At 48.1% G+C, this 24,248-nt stretch overlaps 1 protein-coding gene and 1 long non-coding RNA gene across 8 annotated transcripts; one reads left to right on the top strand and one right to left on the bottom strand.

The window, feature by feature from the left end:
* Positions 1–255: 255 nt before the first annotated feature.
* On the top strand, positions 256–8,190 carry Npy4r (neuropeptide Y receptor Y4). Of its 2 annotated transcripts, NM_001444607.1 has the most exon segments (2): positions 256–503; positions 4,893–8,190. In NM_001444607.1, a coding segment is annotated over 1 exon segment (1,128 nt). In that variant the 5' UTR covers positions 256–503; positions 4,893–4,949; the 3' UTR covers positions 6,078–8,190.
* A 581-nt stretch (positions 8,191–8,771) lies between these two features.
* LOC120097424 (uncharacterized) lies at positions 8,772–20,512 on the bottom strand. 6 transcript variants are annotated; one of them, XR_015640227.1, is made up of 4 exons: positions 20,213–20,448; positions 17,567–18,100; positions 13,138–13,262; positions 8,772–10,494 (listed from the first exon to the last, which is right to left on the bottom strand). It is a non-coding gene; the product is annotated as an uncharacterized LOC120097424 (long non-coding RNA). The 6 variants fall into 6 exon arrangements; XR_015640228.1 differs by having other exon boundaries at positions 9,460–10,494; positions 20,382–20,505; XR_015640230.1 differs by having other exon boundaries at positions 9,927–10,494; positions 12,939–13,262; positions 20,382–20,500.
* Positions 20,513–24,248: the final 3,736 nt, after the last annotated feature.

Raw genomic sequence — 24,248 nt, 5'->3', positions numbered from 1 at the left:
TGCCTTCTGCCTCCCAGGTTCTGGGATTAAAATGCCACCACGCCCCACTATAGGAAAGCACATTTTCTTAAGCCCAGTCCATGGTTGAGGAAACAGAGGTTGAGAGAGAGACAAGGAGGAGGACAAGCAAGAGCGAAAGCGCGGTGGGTCTGACTCCTGTGCGGCCTGCACCTCGCCTCCTGGGGGTTGGCTGTGGGTGCGGCTCCCGAAGTGGGCGGTGCTAGAATTTTGTGGGCGGGTGTGGGCGCCTCTGGCAAAGACCAGCGGGTGGCCGAGGCCGCGGCCGGGGCTGAGAAACAGAGCCAGTGCAGAATCGGTGTTCACCCAGAGGGATTCAGGAAGAGCTCAAGGTACCCTCCGGGAAGCTGAGGGCGCTGCTTGGCTGATGCCCCTGCAGCAGGACGCCTGGTGGGCTTCCCAGCCCGGACTTGGGTCATATTTACAGGCAGTGGACCAGGGCTTGGCGCTCCAGTCTCTTCACTTGGGACACGGTACCTCGCCAGGTGAGTGCATCTGAGGAAGTAAGCTGCATATCTGAAGTGTCGATGTGTGTGCAGGCAGGCATTCAGAACTGGTGACTGGCTGTGGAGATTTTAGGAGAGGATTATCTACCAGCAACCGTCCTTCCTAGGGTGACTGACACATTGTGCTCATTGTTTTTCCTTTGATTAGGAAAGGGCACAGCAGAACTTTGGGCCAGGGGTGGGATTGGTGCTGCACACTTGCATCCACGTTTCAAAATGAAGCCCAGGGGGACTTGACAAGGGCAACCCTGGAGAATGAGTGTGGTCACCAGGAGAGTCAAGTCAACATTTCTTCAGACCTAGGGCTGAAGAGGCAAGCCACTCATTGTTGGGCTTTCTGAGTTGTCCCGTGGGACAGGCCCGTGAACTGTCTATCAGAGGATTGAGGGCTCCGGGGACACATTCTTATGTATCAAAACCACATCCCAGCATCCGTAGAGGCTCCCCTGGGACCCGGCTTCATAGAGGATGGGTAGATGGGGTTTTGTCAGTGGATCAGGGATCAGTGTATCTGTCTTCAGCATCTCCTGGCCGGGCCGATGGCTCAGTGGTTAAGAGCACTGGCTGCTCTTCCTGAGGACCTGGCTTTGATTGCCTGCACCCACCTAGCAGCTTGCAGCCATTTGTAACTCCAGTTCCAGGAGATTCCCATCTCTCTCTCTGGTGTATATCAGCACCAGACATGCATGTGGTATGCAGATATACATGCAGGCAGAATGCTCATACACATAAAATAAAAATTAAAGTTTAACTGGAGCTAGCGTTAGACGGGACCACTCGCATTTGCCACCTTTACAGCTCAACTACTGACCATGCCAGAGGGCTCAGCCTTCTAGTGCTTTCCTGATGGAACAGTGGCATAGCTTATCGTTCAGCAGGATGGCAAGTGAAAACCCAATGTTTCTTCTGCCCCGTGTCTCCTCGGAAACATGAACTCTCAGGGTAAGGTAAGGCCTTGTCTTCTTGAGGAAGGGCACCTGCAGCCCGTCTTCCACCATTCCTCCCAAACGCTACATTAATACCCTACTTCAGTGGGCTCAGCTCCTCTTCAAGCCAGCATCCCCCAGGTTGTCCACGGGAGTGTGCTTCTAGCAGTGACGTTTGCAACCTTGTTGCCATGGCCTTTTCTGTGTCCACCTGGAGCCTCATCTTTGGGCGGAGGGTGGAGGAAGCACATGGGGTTCCACTTTGAATGATCTTGAGTGAATTGCTGACTGTGGTGGGGTAGATTCTCAGCTCTGAGATAGGAAGTATGGCCCTCTGGCCAGCTCCTGCTGGGTGAAGTCCCTTAGGACGGAGTTGGTGGGATGAATGGGAAGGGGGTTTATATTTGATGGACACTTATGATGAGGCAGTGTGGCCTTGGGGACCTCCACCTGTCAGGAGGTGGCAAAGGAAGTTCACAGATGGGAACTTCTTCAATCACCAATTGCATCATTCGCTGATCCGAAAGATGTCCAGCAGATAGGAGGTCCATGTTTCACCTCACTACTCTCCCCAGTTTCTTTATAGTCCCCTGCCGTAGGTCTGAGCCAGACTGCCCTGCCACACAGTTGCCACTCACTGTCTCTCCCTTATATTGCTGATGAAACTGGGGCTTAGGCAATCTTAGTGACTCACAAAGTCAGGGGGCTGATAGGTGGCAGAGCCATTATTTAAACCCAGGACAAGTAACCAGCCTGGCCTGCTTAGGGTCCTGGCACGGCACTCTGCTCACTTCTTACACACATGGGATGGTCTGTTTGCCTGGCAGGGAATCCAGTCATTGACCCCAGAAGCTCTCAGATGGCCTGGGGGTTAAGCATAGGCGCTTGAATGAAGCCTAGGCTCCTCCACCCACCTTTGCCTGGTAACCTGTTCCTTTCAACCTCATGGTCTTGCTCTGGTCATTCTTAATCTTAATCTCTTTAGTCCCAATTGGTGACAAGTAGGCTGAGTCACGGTAGCTTCTCCTCAGGCTTTGGTGGCATCTACTCTTTCCTTCCTTACCTGTCTCTCTTCAGATGTGCCCTCAAGGATACTCCACCCTCAGCAAGGAGTCAGCTCTCCCGATGACCTCAGGCTCAGGCAGCTCTCCCGATGACCTCGGGCTCAGGCAGCTCTCCCGATGACCTCGGGCTCAGGGTTTAAGTGACTGGAGAGCAGTGCTGGTCTGTGATGGCCGGGGTCTTAGGCAACCATCATGTGAGTTAGCTTTATCCTGGTTTCTCATGAGCCAAGGAAAACTCTGCATGCTGCCCTTTTAAATGTCCCTTCCCTTCTGGCTTGGCGTTTTCAGAGTCTCGACCTACCGTCTACACTGAAGTGATCTTTCTGGACCGCACGTGCTTGCTCTCAGCCTTTCAGTGTCTCACTGGTCTGCCTCACACCTCAGCCTCACCATTTCTCCTTCCTCCTCCCTCCTCAGCTCCAGCTCTTCTGACAGCTTGCTTGTCTTAGGAGGCTGCCATCCTTCCTGCCTCTGTGCCTCCCTGTGTGCTCTTTTCCATTCCTTGAACTCTGTCCTCTCCTTCGTTCATTTCTCCTTTTCAGTCTGTGAGCTCTAGATTCCACACCATCTCTTCTCTCTCCCTGCCCTTGGCCCCATCTCTGATCCCCCAGGTGCCCACAGTACTGACTATGGCAGTAGCATTGTGACCTTGAGGTCCATCTGTGTGCCCAGTTTCTCCATCTTAGAGCATCGTGGCCCTTGTCCTTACCACATCGGTCAAGCAGATACAGGAAGCAGCGATCACTGCCCGGAGCCTTCCCTGTCTCCTGACTTCCCTCTGGCCGTGCTGGTGTTACCCTACACTGATGTCCTCAGCCTGGCTGATGGCCAGACAAGGTCTGGTCTTCTTTTCATTTTTTACCTCTGAGCCAGTGCCTCTGGCACAGATTCATGGAGCCGTGGCTTCTGTTTCCCCTCAGATCCTTGTCCCTGTATATTTCATCTTGTTATATTTGGCCAAACGCTTTTGTGTTCAGAAGACAGTGATGCCAGACAACCCTTCTTCCCCTGGAGAATTGGTAGTCCAAGTAACTAGACAGTCAACTGCCTGTCAGACTCATTGGTTTTGTAAATGGCCAGTTGAGACTCACGTCCAGGGGTCAGGCCAAGTGAACAGTGAGTGACAGCTAGAAAACCAATGCTGCTGATCTCTGGCTAATTTGGCCTTTCTGTCAAAACTGCACTTGATCATAAAGATGAGTACATATTGAGAGTTAGATATATATTCAAATACAGGCCTGGCTAATTAATACACAGCATCGAAGAATGACCTCAAAGAGACTATTCTGATAGGAATACCATTTTTCAAAATCATGCTCAGCAAACCCCTACAGGCTACTTGTTAAAGAACAGATTCCTTGGCTCCATGACCAGCTTACTTCCCCTGCTTCTCCTGGAAAGTTCACGTTGAACACGCCCTTGTGATGACCCCAATGTTTGCAGAAGGTTGAGAATGGCAAACTTGTGGGATTAGTAACCCCTGGAAGAGTCGTGTGCTGATATGTAAGAGGATGTGTAACAGTATGTGCAGATGTCAGGCTGCATCACTGGCATTACTGTTTGAAGGATTTGGAACCCAGGGTCTGAAGAGCCAGTGTTGTTTGAGGATCCGTTTGTTCAGGAAGCCTAAGTGGAAGGGTAGCCAGTGCCAGGGGATGGGGGTATGTCAGGTGATTTGAGCATAGGTCTGTCGAACGGGGGGTGATGAGCATCACATGCTGGTGGCCGGTGTGTGCCTGAGTACAGCGGGCAGCACGGGGAAGGGAGTGGACTAATGAACCTGTCTTCATCACTCGCTGTCCTCACTTTTGCCATGCGCTACCTCAGAAACAAGGCAGACAGGTCACTAGGGCCTGAAGCCAGGAGGGTGCCCTGTGTGCCAAGTCCCAAAGTTCAGGTTCCATGGGTGTCCTGAAAGACTGAGAGGGTCACCTTAGAGGATCTATTGCTCTCTTTCTTGTGATAAAGCGATACAAGGGCTTTCTGTGTTCCAAATTCTTTCTCATTAGAACAGCCTCAAACCCTGAGGTTAGAGGGAGCTTGTCGGGCAAGTTATGGCACCTCTGAGACAGTCAGACGTCTCATTAGCTGTGAGTGTGGGCAAATGGCTTCCCTGCTCCAGTGGGCAAGGTTGATAATGCTTGCCAGAATAAAGTAGCAAATACACAAAACTCTGAGCACAGCCTCTGATATGCAGCAAGTGCGGCCTAGAAGGTCGTGATTATTGGATGCCTGCCTCTTACCTTAGGCCTTATACGATAGCTCTCAAGCCATAAGATATAAGTAGCTAAGAATTGTCTCCCTCTCCCTGTCCCTTGTTCTTACCTGGTTCCATTTTACATGCCTGGACCTTTGAGTTCCATTTGTTTGTTTTGCAGGCTACACTCAGAAGTGGGCCCTTTAGTCTTGAAGTTCCTGGTCTTCTCACACCCACCATGAATACCTCTCATCTCATGGCCTCCCTTTCTCCGGCATTCCTACAAGGTAAGAATGGGACCAACCCACTGGATTCCCTCTATAATCTCTCTGACGGCTGCCAGGATTCGGCAGATCTGTTGGCCTTCATCATCACCACCTACAGCGTTGAGACCGTCTTGGGGGTCCTAGGAAACCTCTGCTTGATATTTGTGACCACAAGGCAAAAGGAAAAGTCCAATGTGACCAACCTACTCATTGCCAACCTGGCCTTCTCTGACTTCCTCATGTGTCTCATCTGCCAGCCGCTCACGGTCACCTACACCATCATGGACTACTGGATCTTCGGCGAAGTCCTTTGCAAGATGTTAACGTTCATCCAGTGTATGTCGGTGACAGTCTCCATCCTCTCACTGGTCCTTGTGGCCCTGGAGAGGCACCAGCTCATTATCAACCCGACTGGCTGGAAACCCAGCATTTCCCAGGCCTACCTGGGGATTGTGGTCATCTGGTTCATTTCTTGTTTCCTCTCCTTGCCCTTCCTGGCCAATAGCATCCTGAACGACCTCTTCCACTACAACCACTCTAAGGTTGTGGAGTTTCTGGAAGACAAGGTTGTCTGCTTTGTGTCCTGGTCCTCGGATCACCACCGCCTCATCTACACCACCTTTCTGCTGCTCTTCCAATACTGCGTCCCTCTGGCCTTCATCCTGGTCTGCTACATGCGTATCTATCAGCGCCTGCAGAGGCAGAGGCGTGCGTTCCACACGCACACTTGCAGCTCACGAGTGGGGCAGATGAAGCGGATCAATGGCATGCTCATGGCAATGGTGACTGCCTTTGCAGTTCTCTGGCTGCCCCTGCATGTGTTCAACACTCTGGAGGACTGGTACCAGGAAGCCATCCCTGCTTGCCATGGCAACCTCATCTTCTTGATGTGCCACCTGTTTGCCATGGCTTCCACCTGTGTCAACCCTTTCATCTATGGCTTTCTCAACATCAACTTCAAGAAGGACATCAAGGCTCTGGTTCTGACCTGCCGTTGCAGGCCACCTCAAGGGGAGCCTGAGCCTCTGCCCCTGTCCACTGTGCACACGGACCTCTCCAAGGGATCTATGAGGATGGGTAGCAAGTCTAACGTCATGTAGTCATGTCTAGGCTCTTCCGCCATTTTCTTTCGACACACCCTTTCACTGAGCTAAGTAGACACAATGCAAGCTGTGGTATCATCCTGCCATTTCTGGTCTTTGGGGCCCAGACAGGCGGCAAGAGACTTGAAGCTTGGCATTCAGATGGTTTAGCCATTTGCTTCTGGTAGAATTCTGAGTCCAGATTCTGCAGATCACAGAGTGAACTTAGTGGCTTGAGCTGCAAGGGTGTTAGAGCAGGAAATGGCTGACTCTTAACAGCCACTCAGCACAGATGCCTGGCACAAAAGCCTTCATCCATGTCCTGACCATTCAGCTACCTTGCCCTTGGTGATGTGCTGTGCTCTTCCAAGTGATGCTGGGTGTTTCAGTATGGGTTGAGTGTTGGTAGAAGTAGGCGTTGGGAGTTGGGAGTCTGCTTAATAAAGTACTTACTGAAAAGGACAGGGGCAATAGAAGTGGGCTATGATAAATGTGGCTGCCTTTCCTATGGAGGTTAAAGTTCCGTGCCCCTCCTGCCTGCTGAATGGGGTCCAAGGCATCCTCCGTGTGTGGACTAGGCAGTTTGTCTTTAGAAAGAAGGATATGCCAAGATTGCTCTTGGCCCACATAAGATAGGATATTGCAGTCCAGTTCTGTCTGAATAGAGCAATCTTCCAATGCAGTGACCACACTGGCCCCACAGGAGATGTATCCCCCCACTGAGCAGGTCTGAAGGACTTTCTAGTCCCTACCAAACATGTGTGTGACCGATGGCCTGGGCAGGTATCTTGGAGCCACCACTCCTACCTGTCTCAGCTTTGGCTGCATCTCCAGTTTTTGTTCCTGGATTTTGAGACGTTTTCTTTTCTTCTCTTTAGAAGTGGGATCTTAATGCATAGACAGGCTTGTCTAGCGCTCCTGCCAAGTTTCCTTTCTGAACACTGATTAAGGCACAAGCCATCCCACACGATGAGAGGTGAGATTTTGAAGCACTCTAGTTATCTGGTATAGTGTTTTCTGACTACTTCATATGATCGACTTTGAGCAAAGGCCGGACTCTCAGGCCCACCCTGGTAAGATGACATCGTCTGAACTTACAAAGACCTGAGGTCTCAGACTTCTTCTCTTCTCAGAAGCTCCAGAATGTAAGTTTTTTTAACTAGGCTCGATGACGCCAAGTTGCCAGTGGTCCAGATGAGGTGTTTAGTGAAGGTTTTAGGAATAAGGGTGTGATATAGGAGCTCCACGGAGCGTCTTCTGTTTTCCCCCAGCTTAGTTAGAATGACATTAGTCTACCCAGATGGTTGTTTCCTGATCCTGGTGTCCTGGTGTCTAATGGCCCTTGGGATTTCTTGGTTGCCAGATTCTTTGATGTTTACTATCCGAAGTGTGTTCTGAAGACCAGCAGCCCTCGCAACCAGAGGCTGTTAGATACACAGAGTCTTTGTTGACACGCAAGTCTGCGTCTGGTCAAAATATGTAGGTTAATTAATTGTAGGCACACCAGTCAGGAAGTTTTGCTTTAGGAAACAGAAACCCCAGGGTTTGGGGTTATGGGGTGAGAAAGTGCACTCTGGGGTTTTCAGCAAATCCATGTTCCGACCACATCTTTAAACTTCACAGTGCTAAAAAGTATGCTCTGTTCTGGTAGCCGTTTCTCTGGCCGCATGTGGACCGGTGAAGCTTTTTCATTCTTTCAATAAACACTTGCCAAATACGTAGCTTATAAAATTCCATTCCTAGGGAGCCTGCCCTTTGCACTCTGCTCTGTTTCACTTAAACCTGTACCGTTATCTGTTTTCCATCAGTTTCCATGGCTGCTTAACAGAAACCGCTCCAGTCATAGCTGGGACCTCTCAGTATTTCTATATAACTCCTCACAGGTCTGCCGGGAAGGGCTCCTATGGGGAAGTTAGTAGCTGCTCCCTATGTAGGAGTGGTACAGTTGGAGTTGGAGCCATATTCCTGCCAGGAAGGCCTGGGGTTTCTGAGACTGTGTGAAGCCTTATCAAAGCCTGGCAGTAAGAGCTCAATCCTGTTTATCTCTGGCCTTTTCCTCTTAAGTACACAGACTTGACTTGCTTTTCCATTATAAAAGTAATCATATTATAAAATAAACTGAAAGCAAAGGAAACTGTCATTTTTGGTACTCATTTTTAGTTAGTATACGCATGTGTCTGTTTTGAAGATTTGATTGAAATGAAATGTGTATGCATTTATATTTACGTGTATGTGCCATCTAAGGACATAATATTTAAGGGTTGTTTCACCTGACTCAAGGGTACTGCTATGAGACTGAAGCTACTATGGAACTCACCATATAGTCTAAGCCAATTCATGGTTCCCCGCCTCTGTCTCTCGAGTACTGGGATTATAGGCTGGCACCACCACAGGTTAGTTTAGTTTTTTGTTTGTTCCACCCTAGAAATGTTCCTTCCTTCCTCCCTCCCTCCCTCCCTCCCTCCCTCCCTTCTTTCCTCCCTTCCTCCTCCCTCCCTTTCTTTCTTCCTCCTTTCCTCCCCCTCCCTCCCTCCCTTCCTTCCCCCTTCCTTCTTTCCATTAACTTTCTCATCAGATAATGCTAGATACTGTATTAGCCTCGAGGGTACAACCGCAGGCACAGTGACCTCTCACTGCTATCTTTAATTATTCCGAAGCTGTGTTCAGGGTTTAGCCATAAAAGACGGAGGTGGGAGGAGAGATTTATTTTTTAAAAAGGTTTGTTTTATCTTGAATCATGTATAAGAATGTGTGTCTATGGGTTTGTTTGTGAATCTGAGTCCCAGTGCCCATGGAGGCCGTAGGCATTGGGTCCCCTGGAGTTATAGCCTTTTATGTCGCACCTGACATGGGTGCTGGGAGCCTGGCGAGGGTCCTCTGTAAAGTTCCCAATCCCCACCATCTCTCCAGCTCTGGCTGCTGGTGAAGATTTACTATTAGTACAAAGTCTGTGCAGAGTTATCTGGACTAGAGATCTCTGTTCTTCCTTCTGCGATCCACCCAGTGCTGTGAACTCTGACCTTTCTAAGTTCATCTGCTACCTCTCTCTGTGAAGCTGCAGGGGCTCCATGTGGCCATTCAAGATGGCGATGGTTGTGTGGATGAGAAATGCCCAACTTAGGCTCATGTATTTGAATACTTAGTCCCCAGTTGGTGGAAATGTTTGGGGAGGTTGTGAAACCTTTAGGAGATAGAACCTTGCTGGTAGAAGTTCATCATTGGGGGGTGGGCTTTGCGGGGGGAAGGTTATAGCCTTGCTGTACTTTCTGTTGTCTGTGTCTTTTGACTTCCAGTGTGTGAATGAAATGTGATCATTCTTGTTCTTCTGTCTTCCCCCTACTCTGTGGATCTACACTTCTGGAACCATGAGTCAAACCCTTTCTCTCCCATCTTGCTTTTTAAAGAATATTTTATTGCAGTAACAGAAAAGTAACTAACTCGACTTTATAATTCATTATCTAAACTGGGGTACTTGAGTCCTGCTAATATCCATTCTGCGACAACAGGAAAAACTGCCCCAGGAAACAGGAATGGGAGGGCGTCCCACTGTAGATAAGTCTAACCCTTTAACACAGTTTGACCACAGAAATCTCTCGCCAGCCCATCTTTCCTGTCCTTTCATTCTGGTTGCATCATGAAAGGAAATACAATCCCCTAACATGCCTGGGCTTTAAAATGTCTATATTGACTGTCATTATTTCCCTTCCCGCCTTCTTGAAAACCTCTGCCCTTATCAATGACTAATAATTCACTCACCGTTTAAGTAAGTTTAAATCTTACTTTTCCTTCAAAACAGAAACCCACTGTCACTATTAGCTATTGCATTCATCCAGTAAAGACTGAATGTGGCAGACACATGATTGTTCTGTAAGGAATTCGCCATCTCAACTGAGGATCTTTTATTTTAATTAAACATTTTTTTTTACTTATCCACTTTACATCCTTCCTAATCACTGATTCCCTCCTGGTCACCCCCTCCCACAATCCTTCCCTCATCCCCACACCCCTTCTCCTCTGACCATGGCACTATAAGTACCTTCAAGGCTAGGCCCTCCCTCAACCACTGAGGCCAGATAAAGCAGGCTGGTTAGAAGAACATACCCCATGTACAGGCAACAGCTTTTGGGATCGCCCCTGTTCCACTTGTTTGGGACCCACATAAAGACCAAGCTGCACATCTGCTACACATGTGCAGAGAGGCCTAAGTCCAGACCATGTATGTTCTTTGGTTGGTGTTTCAGATTCTGAGAGCCCCAAGGGTTCAGGTTAGTTGGCTCTGTTGGTCTTTCCATGGATTTCCTTTCTCCTTCTGGGCCACAATTCTTCCTCCTGTTCATAAGAGTCTTCAAGCTCCATCTACTGTTTGGCTGTGGGTGTCTGTATCTGTTGGAGTCATCTGCCGGGCGTGGTCCCACAGAGGACAACTTGCTCCTGCCTGCAGGCATAACAGAGTATCATTCATTAATTGTGTTAAGGATTGGTGCTTGCCCATGGGTCTCAAGCCGGGCCAGTTATTAGTTGACCATTTCCTCAGTCTCTGCTCCATTCCCCATGCCTGCATTTCTTTTAGACAGGATAAATTTTCAGTTGAAAGTTTTGTGGGTGGGTTGGTGTCTCTATGGCTCCACTGGGGTTCCTGCCTAGCTAAGGAGGTGGCCTCTTTAGGTTCCTCAATGTAGTGAGTTACATCTAAGATCACCCCCATTGATTCTTGGACACCTCCTTTATCCCAAATATCTGTTTCATCCTGGAGATGCCCTCCACATTCTCACCCCTGTCAGTTGCAGATTCCCATGGCCATCTAGCTGTCTCTCCTGTTCTTTCCCATACCTGATCCTGAACCTCCCCATACCCCTCCTCTCCAGTTCTCTCCCTCCACCTGCCTCTTATGACTATTTTATTCTCTTTTCTAAGTGAGATTCAACCTTTCTTGCTACAAACTTAGGAAATACATTTGGTGATTTCTCAGAAAGGTGGCAATAGTTCTACCTTAGGACCTAGCTATACCACTCCTGGGCATAGACCCAAAAGATGCTCCAACATCCCACAAAGACACATGCTCAACCATGTTCATAGCAGCTTTATTTATAATAGCCAGAAACTGAAAACAACATAGATGTCCCTCAACTGAAGAATGAATAAAGGAAATGTGGTTCATCTACACAGCGTAATACTGTTCAGCTATTAAAAACAGAGACGTTATGAATTTTGCAGACCAATGGATAGAACTTGAGAATATCATCCTGAGTGAGGTAGTCCAGTCCCAAAATGACATGCATGGCATGTACTCACTTATAAGTGGATATTAGTCATAAAATACAGGAACCGTGCCACACTCCACAGACTCAGAGAAGCTAAATGAACTGATATTCTTAATACTGTCTTTTATGGGCCCCTTGGCTTATATATGGTCCTAGGGGTGGGCACTGCGCTGGGCTGTGCTTTCTCCCATGCTGTGGATCGTCTTACAAGATCTGAACTCAATGGGAGCAAAGCCCAAGAAACCCTTCCTACATCCTTGTGGCTCTCATGTGCCTGTGGCTAGAGCCTGGCCAAGTACAGAATCAAGAAGGTTCTTTTAGATTAAAGAGGACATTCTTTTTTGAAACCCACCCAGGGGGTTGGGGATTTAGCTCAGTGGTAGAGCGCTTGCCTAGGAAGCGCAAGGCCCTGGGTTCGGTCCCTAGCTCCGGAAAAAAAAGAACCAAAAAAAAAAAAAAAAAAGAAACCCACCCAAGATTCTCCAGGAACCCATGTAGGAGTAATCAGAGAAAAAACTGAGTCTCCAGTGACCCTGAAGAACTCTCCACCCAGTCCTCAGTTTTGTGACTCCAGGAGGGTGTGTGGCTGGGCAATCATGGCTTGTTTTTTTCTTGTTTAAATACCACCACTCACTTGAAATTTGTTCTCTTTGATTCTGAAAAGAGTTTATCCAAGTAATCAATTGAAGGCCAGTCCAGAGCTCTCTTAAATGCATATCCCTTCATCCATAATACGTGAATAGGGCATTCTGTTAGTTATTATTCCAACTTCCAAAGAAATCAGACTGGAAATAGGCCACACATTCAGAACAAACACTACTAATGTAATGGTGAAGACTTTGAGATAGCCCCTGTGAAGTGATTGAGATAGCCCCTATGAGGTGATTGAGATAGCCCCTGTGAAGTGATTGAGATAGCTCCTGTGAGGTGATTGAGATAGCCCCTGTGAGGTAATGTGCTTTGTGAGGCCAGCCTGCACTACCTTGTACATGGCCTTTGTTGTTTTTGAGCATGGCAGATGGATGTAGGTTTCCCAGAGAGATGGACTCTTTTAAGAATCCTTTGCTTGGGGTTGGGGAGATTCCTCAGTTGGTAAAGTGATTGCCATGCAACCCAGAGAACCCAAGTTTGAAGCCCAGAACCAATAGAAAAGCCAGGCAGGCTGGTGTGTGCTCATGATCTAAGCGATGGGAAGCAGACACAGACAGACCCTTGGTGTTGCTGGCCCGACAGTCTAACCCAATCAACAAGCCCTAGATCCTTTCGAGAGACCTTGTGTCAACACCCAAGGATAATGACTCTTGAGCAGTGGTTCTCAACCTTCCTAATGCTGTGACCCCCTAACACAGTTCCTCGTGTTGCCTTGGCCCCCAACCATAAAATTATTTTGTTGCTACTTTGTGGCTGCAATCTTGCTACTGTTATTAATAATAATGTTAATATTGATATGCAGATGGTCTTAGGTGAAAACCCCTAAGGTTTGACCCACAGGTTGAAAACCCCTGCTCAAGTACCCAAGGTTGAACTTTGTCTTCCATGAACATCTGTGTTACACACACACACACACACACACACACACACACACACACACACCCTTTGCTTTATGAATACCACACACCTCTTCGTCCTCCCTATGTGCAGGAGACAAGAGGCTTGCGTCATTGGTTGTGAGCACTGACTGTTCCCCAGGTTCCTGGTCATCGGCAGAGCATGTTACATTTAGCAGGGGAGCTTCCCCCCAGTGCCGGAAAGCCTGCGGTCTCTCCTTGCTGTCTTTAATTATCCTGAAGCAGCTATGTTCTGTTCTAGCTCCTTACTTTTCAGGGTGTAGATGGACTGGGTAGAGACACTCATGCAGCACGTGATGATGTGAGTGCTGGGAACCAAACTTGGGCCCCTCTGCAAGAGCTATTCGCTCTTAACCGCAGCCATTTCTGCAGCCCTGGAAAGAGAGATGTACAAATCAGCATGGGAAAAGCCTGCGTGTGGAAGTAGACTCAAATTCCCCAGGACTTTGTCTCACGCAGTCAGCTCCTGTGGCAGACTGCTCCCCTCTGTCACCATGACTTTTGGCTCTCCAGAAACGGAACTCATGGCCCGTCTCCCAGAGAAGCAAACATTACATCACATTATCTTCACAGTTACTCCAGTGGGTTAAGACAGCCCAGTGGACCTCCCACTAAGCTCGGGGCCAATGAGCTCAGCGAGGCTCAGGCTCTTCTTCCTGTGGGTCTCTGTGAGGCTGAGTGCGGCCTCCTTAGCTCTTCCTAGCCGTCACCTTAGGTGTGAATTACTGGGAAGAGTACAGGCTTTGGAGCCAGAATGATCTGCAGTCTGAGGTCCACCTCGTCCTTCTTCAGTCTCAGCTTCCTATTTGAGGAATGAGGAACGCAAGGCAGTACTGGCTGGCCCGGGAGCCCTCCTGGCTTGGTTTTGTTTAAACAGGGTGCTCGTTTAGGTCCCTGCTTTGCAAAGGAGTTAACAGTGAAACTGTGGGAAGGATGGGTAAGAAACCAGGGACTCCTGAGTCCCATGAGACTCCTCGTGGGGAAGACAGGAGCCCAAGGATCAATGTCAGTCAGCCTGAGACGAATGGTTTCTGCTACTGATGCGGAAATGACTTTTTTTGCCTTCTTAGTTCCAATTTGAGGTGTTCTGGGAAGGATTCTGACAGACAGGGTTTGTTTAAAATGTTTGGTTAGCTAATGGGACAAAGGAGCAGTGGAGTGCTGTAAGACCATGCATGGGAAAGGGGTTAAGAACTTGGTGGAAATGGCAGAGAGCTCACGGGGCGGTGAGAGGACTGAAGCATACATTGTCTAGTGTCTGACGGTTTCCTCAGACATAGAAGCCACCCGTCCATAATAATGACAGTGATGTCACTGCACAAAGCATTTTAAGACTCAGAATTCAAAGCCAGGTGATGGTGGTGCACAACTTTACCTGGTCTACAGAGTGTGTTTCGAGACGTCCAGGGCTACACAGAAAAACCCTGTCTTGAAAAACAAAACCAAACAAAACAAAACCAAACCAAACCAGACCAAAAAAAAAAAAAGACTCAGAAACCAAAATCTACCAGCTGTTTACCAGAAAGACTTTATTGTAAATACTCACAAGCTTAAATTGAACTATTAAATTTATTATAAATCATTGTATTAATTTGTTGTCTGAGTGCACAAAACAAAGTGAGAATTCTAGGTGTGTGAGGAGAAGAAACCGTAGTAGGAAGCTCCCATCCTAAGACTGGAGAACAAAGGGACCAGTTGGACGAGCTAAAATTTGGAGGCTGGGGACTGAGGAGAGAGCCTAGTGGGTAAGCACGATTGGATCTAAGTTCAAACACCCACCATTCACATAAAAGCCAGGCATAGCCATTCATGCCTACAAGACAGGAAAGCTCTGGGAGCATGGTGGTCAGCTAGCCTAGCCCAGATGTCGAGAGAGCTGCCTCAGAAGGTAAGGGGGGAACAACAAAGAGAATATTTGCTGTTCCACTCTGGCCTCTGCAAGCGAATGCACAGGCGAGTGCCTCTGTGCATGTGTGTATGTGTCACACCCATGCAAATGCACGCATGCACACACATACACATGGACACACACACACATACACGGTCACACACACACACATGCACACACACATACACACACGCACACACACATATACACACATACACACACATACACACATGCACACACACATACACGCACATATACACGCACACACACAGAGACACACAATACACACAATGCACACATATACACATGCACATGCACACACAGACACACACATACATGCACATACACACATATACACACACATGCACACACACACATGAACACACACACACACATACACATAAATACAAATAAAATAAAACCGAGAAGCTGGAGAAGGGACCTGTCTGTGCTGCTGTCTCATAGGGACACACCCTGAGGCTGGCTCTAAAGGCGTAAATATACAAACTGGACTCCACATCTTTGGGAAGAGCAGCCACTGTCAGGGGAAGGAGCAACAGGAAGTACTCCCAGGAGGGGCAGAAGATAGAAGAGCGTTTGCCTAGCCAGCCTCTTGGATTCCCACTAGTGCACTGTGTTGGCAGACTCTTTTGGGAAGAACTGGTCACACAGAAAGGAGCTTGCAGAGCACCAGCCATTGATCACAAAGTGTTTGGAGCTTGGTGGGAGGTGCTAACTGACTGGCAGTGCCACTCAGAGAAGGCCTCACTGAGCATTTTGTTCAAGGCTGTGGAGCTTTACAGTGTGTCCTACAGCAAGACCTGCCTGCAGCTGATGCCCTTGTAGGACCCCATTCAGGATTGCCGAAGATCTGAAGCCCGACCCAGAGCCCAAGTAGAAGCTGGGCTATTCAACCCAGGGTTCCCTGGAAGCTGGCATGTGTTACATTCTTGTTAGTCTATTTTGTACCTGTGACACTTGCTCAGGTGTGGGCCTACTGTGTGTCAGTGTGCTGCCAGAGTTCTCTGGGATTCTTGGAGATTTCTAGTGCCTTTGGGTAAGGAGCTACAGTTCTTACCTTGTCACACCCACTCCAGTGGAGTCTCTGTGACGTGAAGCTCTTTGTGCGTTGTTTCTATCCAGACAGAGGCCTGTGCCTGGAATGGCTTGGCCTCCTGGAGGTCCTGGCCGTCTCCCTACAAAAAGGGGGTCTGTGCTTGTGGTGGAGGTGCCTTCTGTGTTCTAGCCTTGGTGATCTTGGCAACTTTAAGCCTGTCAACAATATCTGATTTTAAGAGCATAGCAGTGTGGGAAGATGGTCATGTACCTTTAGATGTCTCAGGAACTGAGAGTTCAGAGACGGAAACGTCTCACACCATCATGATCCTGATGAACTCAACGGCTGCGATGAACTCAACTGCTGCACCCATTAGTTCCCAGTAAATAGGAGAGAAATTCATTGCAGTTACTAACAACATGACTGTTCCAGAAAAGCCTTTCCACCCTTTTGGATAAGTTTTGTTTAGCATGATTCAGAATAGTGATGATTCTTTTAGAAAGATCATAGACAAGTTCCAACAAGTTGAACAAACTTATCAAGAGTTAACTATGGTTACAGAAGTTTCCTTACTATTCTGAGGGGCCATAAATATAGAGTTTAAACTTTATTATGACAAAGATAAATGATGAATACATACCTGGTGCCCACAAATCTGACAGTATAACTGCAGTTTTCTAAACTATTGTTTGCGGATGAGAATTGTTTCCTAGACTGTACATTCTGCTTTCCTCCTTGCAAGGGACATTTGGTGGGGTGATGAATAAGAGCTGGATGACTGCCAATTATTATGTACCTGTTCTAATTGCTTAAATATACACCAAGAAGTAAAGCTTTTCGCAGCAGCACACACCTCGAGTCTGTGTCTGTGTGTCATGCCGAATCCGTTCTCTACCTGAAATCCAAGCCTTGGTCCTTCTGCTGTCACACTCCCCTGGGTACTCTGTGGCATTACCTTGTGTTTCGTCCTCTCATCTTAACCCTGTGATACTCTCTGAACATGTCTGTGTGACACTTACTAAGGTCAAGAGGCGTCTGGATTATTCCATACCCCACTATGTGTCTGGGGTATGCCACTCTCTCCATTGGCACTGGGAGGTGCTGGATTCCTTCTGAGCATGTCTTTCAAACAACACAGCCGTCCACGATACGCATTATGGTAGCCTCTGGCCACCTGCGACGTGCCCATATTAAGATGTGCAAAGTGTAAATTACACAAAAATTTTCAAAGCTTGTTTACCATCAAAGGAATGTGAAATGTCTCATAAAAATTTTTAGATTGACTATATATTGAAATGGTAATAGTCTAGGTATATTGGGTTAAGGTATGACATTTACTTATTATATTCTTCTTTTTTTTTTTTTTTCTGGTTCTTTTTTTTTCGGAGCTGGGGACCGAACCCAGGGCCTTGCGCTTCCTAGGTAAGCGCTCTACCACTGAGCTAAATCCCCAGCCCCTATATTCTTCTTTTTAATAAGAAAAGAGCTCTAGGTTCGCACACAGAAACCCTCTGTGCTCTGCCTTCTCTCCCACTCCTGTCTGCTGGCAATGCCTTCTCTCTGTGTGCTGGGTTGGCTGCTGTGAAGCTGGGTTCACAAGCCATGAAGCCTTCTCTTTCACTCCGTTAGCTGCACATAAGGTTCCTCCATGCCTTTTTCATGGATCATAGCCTAGTTCTTTTAGGATTGGATGCTATTGCGTCTTCTCAACACGCCACCGTGTAGTCACTCACCTGTCTTGAAGTGCATGTTGCTGGCCTGTAAGTAGCAGTAATGAAAGCCGCCATGAACATCGATGCAGGGTTTTGTGGAAGTGAGCTTTCAACTTCTCTGAGCAGACACCGCAGGTGTAACACTGCTTAGCTTGTTAGAGTCTGCAAAACCGTTTCTCAAGACGGCCCTGCTGTCTTGCTTCGCCTTCAGCAATGAAGGGGATTTTTGCTCTCCCCCTAGTATTAGATGTTAGACTTCGCTCGTTCTAATACTCGCGCAGTGGCACCTCATCGTTCTCTATAGTTCTCGGATGACATATGGCACAGAGTGTCTTCTTGTGTCTCACTTGCCTCTGTGCGTCTTGTTTGGCAAACCTGTTGTCCAATTTTAAATCGGACTGCTTGTTTTCAGAGTTCCTTGCATATTCATATAGGAATCCTTCGTGAAATCCACTCTTCCCAGAAGGAGGGAATATTTTTCCCAATCTGAGGCATGTCTTCTTTTTAAAGTTTACGTGTACATTGGTCGTGGTGGCGCACACCTTTAGCCAGCACCTGGGAGGCAGAGATAGGCAGAGCTCGGTGAGTTTGAGGACAGCTTGGTCTACAAAGTGAGTTCCAGGATCGCCAGGGCTGCTACACAGAGAAAACCTGTCTCAAAAAAATTTACAGTTATAGTCATGGCTTTTATCTCACTTTAGGGGCAGCGCTGCTGTAAAGCCACCCCAACCTGTTCCTTTGTGTCAAGGGAACAAGGGATCCTTTAAGCTGCCTGCTCGACTAATGTCCTATCTTACATTCTTAATGCGAGTCTGGTAGGAGGACAATGGGATGTCACCAATTATGCCGGGGGATGCCACTGAGCCAAGAGCAGGGAAGACGGCCACAATTCTGCATCCACGACCTGGACTCCAAGACTGTGTCCCATCGGGTGCATGGCCCACCTCCCTGAACCTCTCAGCCCAAGGTCTTGTCACTCTCCTGGATGGTGTCAACTCAGCAGTGCAGGTCGTTGCCCCAGAGTGGGAAAGAACATTTATTTTTTAACTTATCTTTGTCCCAAGGCTGCCTGTGGGCTGCAGAGCAATTACTTTGTAGGAAGTGTGGGCTATGGGCCCTGTGTACAGCCTCTGGCTCTGGCTTGAGCATCATGGGCTGCCCTGCCCCAGACGAGCAGAGTCTTGAGCAGTGCAGGGAATCAGAAGATGAGGCTGCACAGAAAATCCCATGAAGGCCGTGCTCCCCCTGCCCTGAGTCCTCCCCTTACTGTACTGAGATTACCCTCGAGTGCATTATCCAGACTTCTTCCCAAGCCCGAGGTTAAGGGAGCTCTGCATCTAGTCCCAACCCTCATCCTTGTCTAGAACTGAGCTGGGCCTCCAGGGAGCCTGGGTGGATCCTGGTGGTCGTCTCACTGTGTAGTGACTTCCACCTTCCTCCCGAGGGGGACCGGAAGTCAGTAGTTCTCTAGGTCTCAGCTTCCACATGAGTCAAATAGATACCTGGACCAGAACACACCCGGTAATCTGTGCTTCTCAAATGCCATGCTTTCTTTATCTCTGAACCGTAATGGTTTTGACTCTCTACACAGAACAGAGCAGAGACCCTTAAGCAAGAGTCAGGACTTAGTGGAGCGCCTGACACGTGGAGGAATTCAGGTTTTGTCACGCTCCAGGGTGCCAGGCTTTCATGAGTGCTTGCTTCATTGTTCTGCCCGGCGTGCCCAGACCAGGGTTTGATTTTGTGGTTCAATTAGTTAGTCTATTCTTTGAAGTTGAGATTAGTGTGTCTGAGCTGTGTAAATCTCTGTTAAAAGCCAGACAACAGCCTCCTTGTTCCCAATTATTCCTAAAAAGTGTTCTGCACATGGTACTAGATAAGGAGCCATAAATGTCCAACAAGTTGAGAAACAAATGAATGACTGGTGTACTTTCAGCCTAGGGTCCAGCCTAGGGTCCAGCCTAGGGTCTAGCCTGGGGTCCAGCCTAGGATCTAGTCTGGAGTCCAGCCTGGGGTTTAGCCTGGAGTCCAGCCTAGGGTCTAGTCTGGGGTCCAGCCTGGGGTTTAGCCTGGGGTCCAACCTGGGGTCCAGGCTGGGTCTAGCCTGGGTCTACCTTGGGATCCAGCCTAGGGTCTAGCCTGGGGTCCAGTGATCCTGAGCCATGAGGTCAGGGTAGACAGTTCCCTGGCAGCTTTTTCATAGAATTGTCCATCTCCACCTCACTCTGGCTTCCTTTGTCAGGCCTGGCTCAGGGGTGGGGAAACATCAGTGGCTAATCCTCATGAAAAGAACATGAGGTCTCCTCTCTGGGAGAGTTTACCCTACAGCTATGGCATCAGTTCAGTTGTGCAGCCTCCCAGCTGGCCAAACACCAAAGTCATCTTCATTCTCTCTCTTGCTCTGCAGTCTCTGTCCTTGCAACCTACAGAGACGCTTCTCACGACTTTGCCAATCCCTCCTCCTCCTGACCACCGTTGTCACTTCCCCTCTGCTCTCAACTGACTGCCACTTTGATTTCAACAGCTGCTGAAATTAATTATCCTTCAGAAAATCCCAAGTGTCTTGGCCTCAGCTGTGGAGTGTGGATCCTCACTGCGCTTGAGTGTTTTTTCAAGCTCCCCCACCCCCCAGGTTTTCATGATGTGACTCCTGTCTGGTCCTCCTACCTCTGATGCTCCTGGGCAGGCTTTCTGTCCCCCAGACATTCGGCAGTTCCTGGGTTTGCTTTGGCTTTTCTGTCCCACATCATGCTCTCCTCCTGAGAGATCGTGCATGTTCCCAGGCTTCGAGGTTGGCGTCTGTCTGCCCTCTTTACCTCCCTCCATGCCCATTTACCAGTAAGCAGGCAGGAGCTCCTTCTGGGCTTCCTGCTGGACTTGCTGTCACAGCCCCTCCTGTCAGGAGCCTCTTTCTTTAGGAGCATCTGACTCACTCTTATCCCTCTGACTTGCCCCATTGTGGAAGTCTCCCCCAACGGACTATCTCCTGTCTTACAGGCTAGTGGTCTTGTCACACCAGTCACAGCCTTGGCTCTGACTGTGCCATTTCATGGTTCCTGCAATCTACTGATAAAGATGCTGTGCTTATTATGCGTGACCCTGGGCCTTTGCCGGCCTTCCTATAGCTGCCCTTCTCGTCTTGTTTTGCTCTAATCTCCATTCCCACTCCCTTCTGGCACACTCCTTGTCTTCTTTTCCTTAATGTGCCACCTTCTGTCCAACCTGGTTCCTGTAGTTATCTCAGTGTACGTTTCGCCTCTCGGGCTCCTTTGCTTATTTCTGCATCCACTGAGCACGCTCTCACGGCTTTGTCGATCATTAGGGAATTTGAGAGTCAGAAAGAAGAAAGTTTTTGCTGGCTTTTCTCCTGCCTGTTACTGATCAAGCACAGAGGTGGGGCCTCTGTCTCCTGGGCAGCTACTGCTCCTTGAGAGGAGAGTGGGTTGGTTCTCACCTTGAGGAACAGACAAGGAGTTAACAGATGCTTGGAGCTGATGTTAGCCTCCAACAGGGGAGCAAGGAAAGGCCAGGTCCCAACCTCATCTTCACAACGACAGTCAGTGTTTTAGCATCAAGCGTGACAAGTGAGGTTCTTACAGAGCACTGAGCTAGACTTTGACTTGTCTTGGGGGTCAAGGAGAATGAGACTAACTACTCATATTTAAGCAAGTGGAGCAATGAGACTTGAGAGAGAGAGAGAGAGAGAGAGGAAGGAGAGAAAGGAGGAGGAGAAGGGGTTAGGTGACTGGATCTTGCCAGTCCTTTGTGGAAGCAGCTTCTACTTTATCACACATCATACTTTCGCTAAGCAGAATTGTTGACACAGGGATTTACCAAATGTTTCCCTATTAGCATGGAGGCTACAAAGCCAAGGCTTGTGTTCCTGTGCAAGCACAAAGACATCCTTCTGAAGGTGAAACTGAACAGGCATTTGGGGTGATTTTTAGAAATATTTAACAAGCATGAATTCAGAGGAGGTAGGAACTGCTATGCACTCCTCCAGGAGGCCAGGCATCCTGCCCCTTTGGTGTTTCTGATTATAGGTGTTTTGCCTGTATTTATGTTCATGCACCATGAGTGTGTCTGGTACCTGTAGGCACCAGAAAGAAGAAGTGAGATCTGGGATCGGTGATGCAGATGGCTGTGAGTCACCATGTGGTTGCTGGAATTGAACTCAGGACCTCTGGAAGAGCAGTCAGTGCTCTTAACCACTGAGCCATCTCTCCAGCCCTGATTTGCATATCAATACAATAATTGATACAATATCACGATGTTACATTCCTGATCAGAAGAAGATGCTTTAACAAAAGCTATGTGGGAAAGACCAGTGGGGATGCTCCTTAGGATCCCCTAGAGAACTGAAACAGGACTCAGTTTCTCAGCTTCTGATAGCTGCCGTAAAATTACCTAGTCACCTTTCCCCCCACCTGCTAATGTGAGAGGCAATGTGGGCGGTCCATCTGGGGACATTTGATGGCAACCTTTTTATCTCTTGACCTAGCCTGGGACTCCTGCTCAGGCAGTATCTCCAGACATTCAGGCCTTGTTGAGAGATGAGAAACAGCATGCTATGGGGACAAGAGACAGGGCCACATATCACTCAGCCCTCAGCAGCGTTACTCAGAGAGTTAATGAGTCTGAGGTTACTAGGGACCTCTCTCTTCTTTGGCAGTGAGTAATTTTGAATGGATGGTTATCTCCAAGAGGCCTGCACTATATCTGCTATCACTGTAGCTATGGCTGTACAAAGAATGCAGGTGACAGGAAGCAAAGGGCTAGGGCGGAGAGAGCACTCAGCAGGAGGCCAGGCAGTGGGGGGATCTTGGGATGTAACATTCTGTACTGGCTACAATGTATCTTTAATTTGTGTTCCGGTCCCTCCCATATCATCCAGTACTATGCCTATCCTGGGATTGACAAGGCCAGATGAACTGTCAGGGTGACCTGGATGTCTGGATAAACTCAGTGGGCTTGCTCAGTGTCACCTGATGCTTTCTGGGTTGTTTGATGGCCACGACTTATTCAGGCTCTCTGCGATTTCTAGGATGCTGTTTCCCCATAGAGGGTGGCCGGCTATGGATAGGGATTTGCAAGTGGATTTCTCTCCAGAGTTTTCTAGGAAGACAACCCCCCCCCCCCCCCCCAGTCACGGCAGGTGTCTGAGCCCTGCCTGACTACTTGAGGATGTGACTTATGCCTCAGATCATAAAATTGGCTCTGGGCATACTTGTGGTGCTTTGGAAGGGGAGGGCTTCAGATGTGGCTGAAGAATCAGCTGCCTGGGTGACCCGTCCAACCATCTGCACGTGATCTACCTGCTCTGTGCCCGTCTATTTTGTAATCCTAAGTGGCCAAAGGGCACTTGTCGCTTTTCCAGAGCTGCCAAGCTCAGTCCCCAGTATCCATGTCAGATGGCTCACGACCGCTTGTAGCTCCAGAGAAGATGTCACCCTCCTCTGGTCTCTGTGGGCACCTACACATCAATGCACATGCACACATGCACACATGCACACACACTCTTTCTTCTGCAGCCCAAGGCGGAGGTTTTCTATGATGCATGTCTATGGCTGTGGCCACTTCTGTAGACCTTCCTGTTCTGGCACCTCAGAGTTATGGCTCCTTCCGGCTCCTGGCGTGGGTTACTGCTGTAGAGAATGCCAGAGACTAAGTGACCACTTGAGTTTTGTTTCCTTGGATACTTTAAAGTGGATCCAGAGTCACTGCATTAAAACTACCCGAGCGAACAGGACATTGAATTATTCCCAATAGCTAAGCAATGGTGGTACACATTTTTCATAGGATATTCCAAAAAAGCCAGCATTCGTTAGAACTGTGAATGAATTTAGTTGTCTTATTTGTAAATTATGACTCTGAACTGCAGCTTCTTTTATTGTAGTTTACGACTTAGTGACCCCATACGGAAGGGTAAAAATATGGCAGCAGTAAAACATTTCTGAATATTATAACAACTAAAATGAATCCGAAATTAAATGTGTAATGAGTCTGAGATGTTTATGACAATGTTTACCTATGTTGCCTTACATGCCTTCACTGCAGCCTTGGTCCCAAACACACAATACACACACTTTGTTCTGAGCATGGAGTTCATCTATAAAAACCAGCAAATAGACAGCTTGAAGCATTGACCCAAATCCAGGACCCGTGTTAGGAATTTGCAGTGCTTTTACGGTGCAAATGAAATTTCTGCTCTTAATACTAGTTTCATTACAGAACACAAAGATTTTAATATTTCCCTACTTTCATTTGTCAGAATACAAGAATGAAATTAGAGTGTCCTTTTGGGCTGCACTGTCTTAGAATATTTAATTTAGAAAGCTGAGTTGTTGATTTGAGTTTCAAAGAACTCAATTCTATCTTTTTTGCAGCAAAGGGCATTGGAGGCAGAAATGTCAAAAGCTCTCTAGTTTGGAGCCAGTTTCCTACACTTCTCACATGTTATTTTGACAAGGCTTTTACTCAATGCCAAGGTTGGAGTTGAACTGCAATCCTCCTACTCCAACCCCCAGGGTAGCTGAAGGTACAGGCGTGAGTCATCAGGCTGATAGACTGAAGAAGGCCAAGAAATAGACTTTCTGCTGTTGAACCTTAAGCCTAACCCTAAAACTAACCCTAACCCTAAAACTAACCCTAAACCTAACCCTAACCCTAACCCTTAACCCTAACCCTTAACCCTGACCCTGAC

This window comes from Rattus norvegicus, chromosome 16 (genome assembly GCF_021556685.1).
Source record: "Rattus norvegicus strain SHRSP/BbbUtx chromosome 16, alternate assembly SHRSP_T2T, whole genome shotgun sequence".
NCBI classification, from domain to species: Eukaryota; Metazoa; Chordata; class Mammalia; order Rodentia; family Muridae; genus Rattus; species Rattus norvegicus.
Note: the sequence above shows the minus strand (reverse complement) of the source record. Positions and strands in the feature narration are given on the sequence as shown.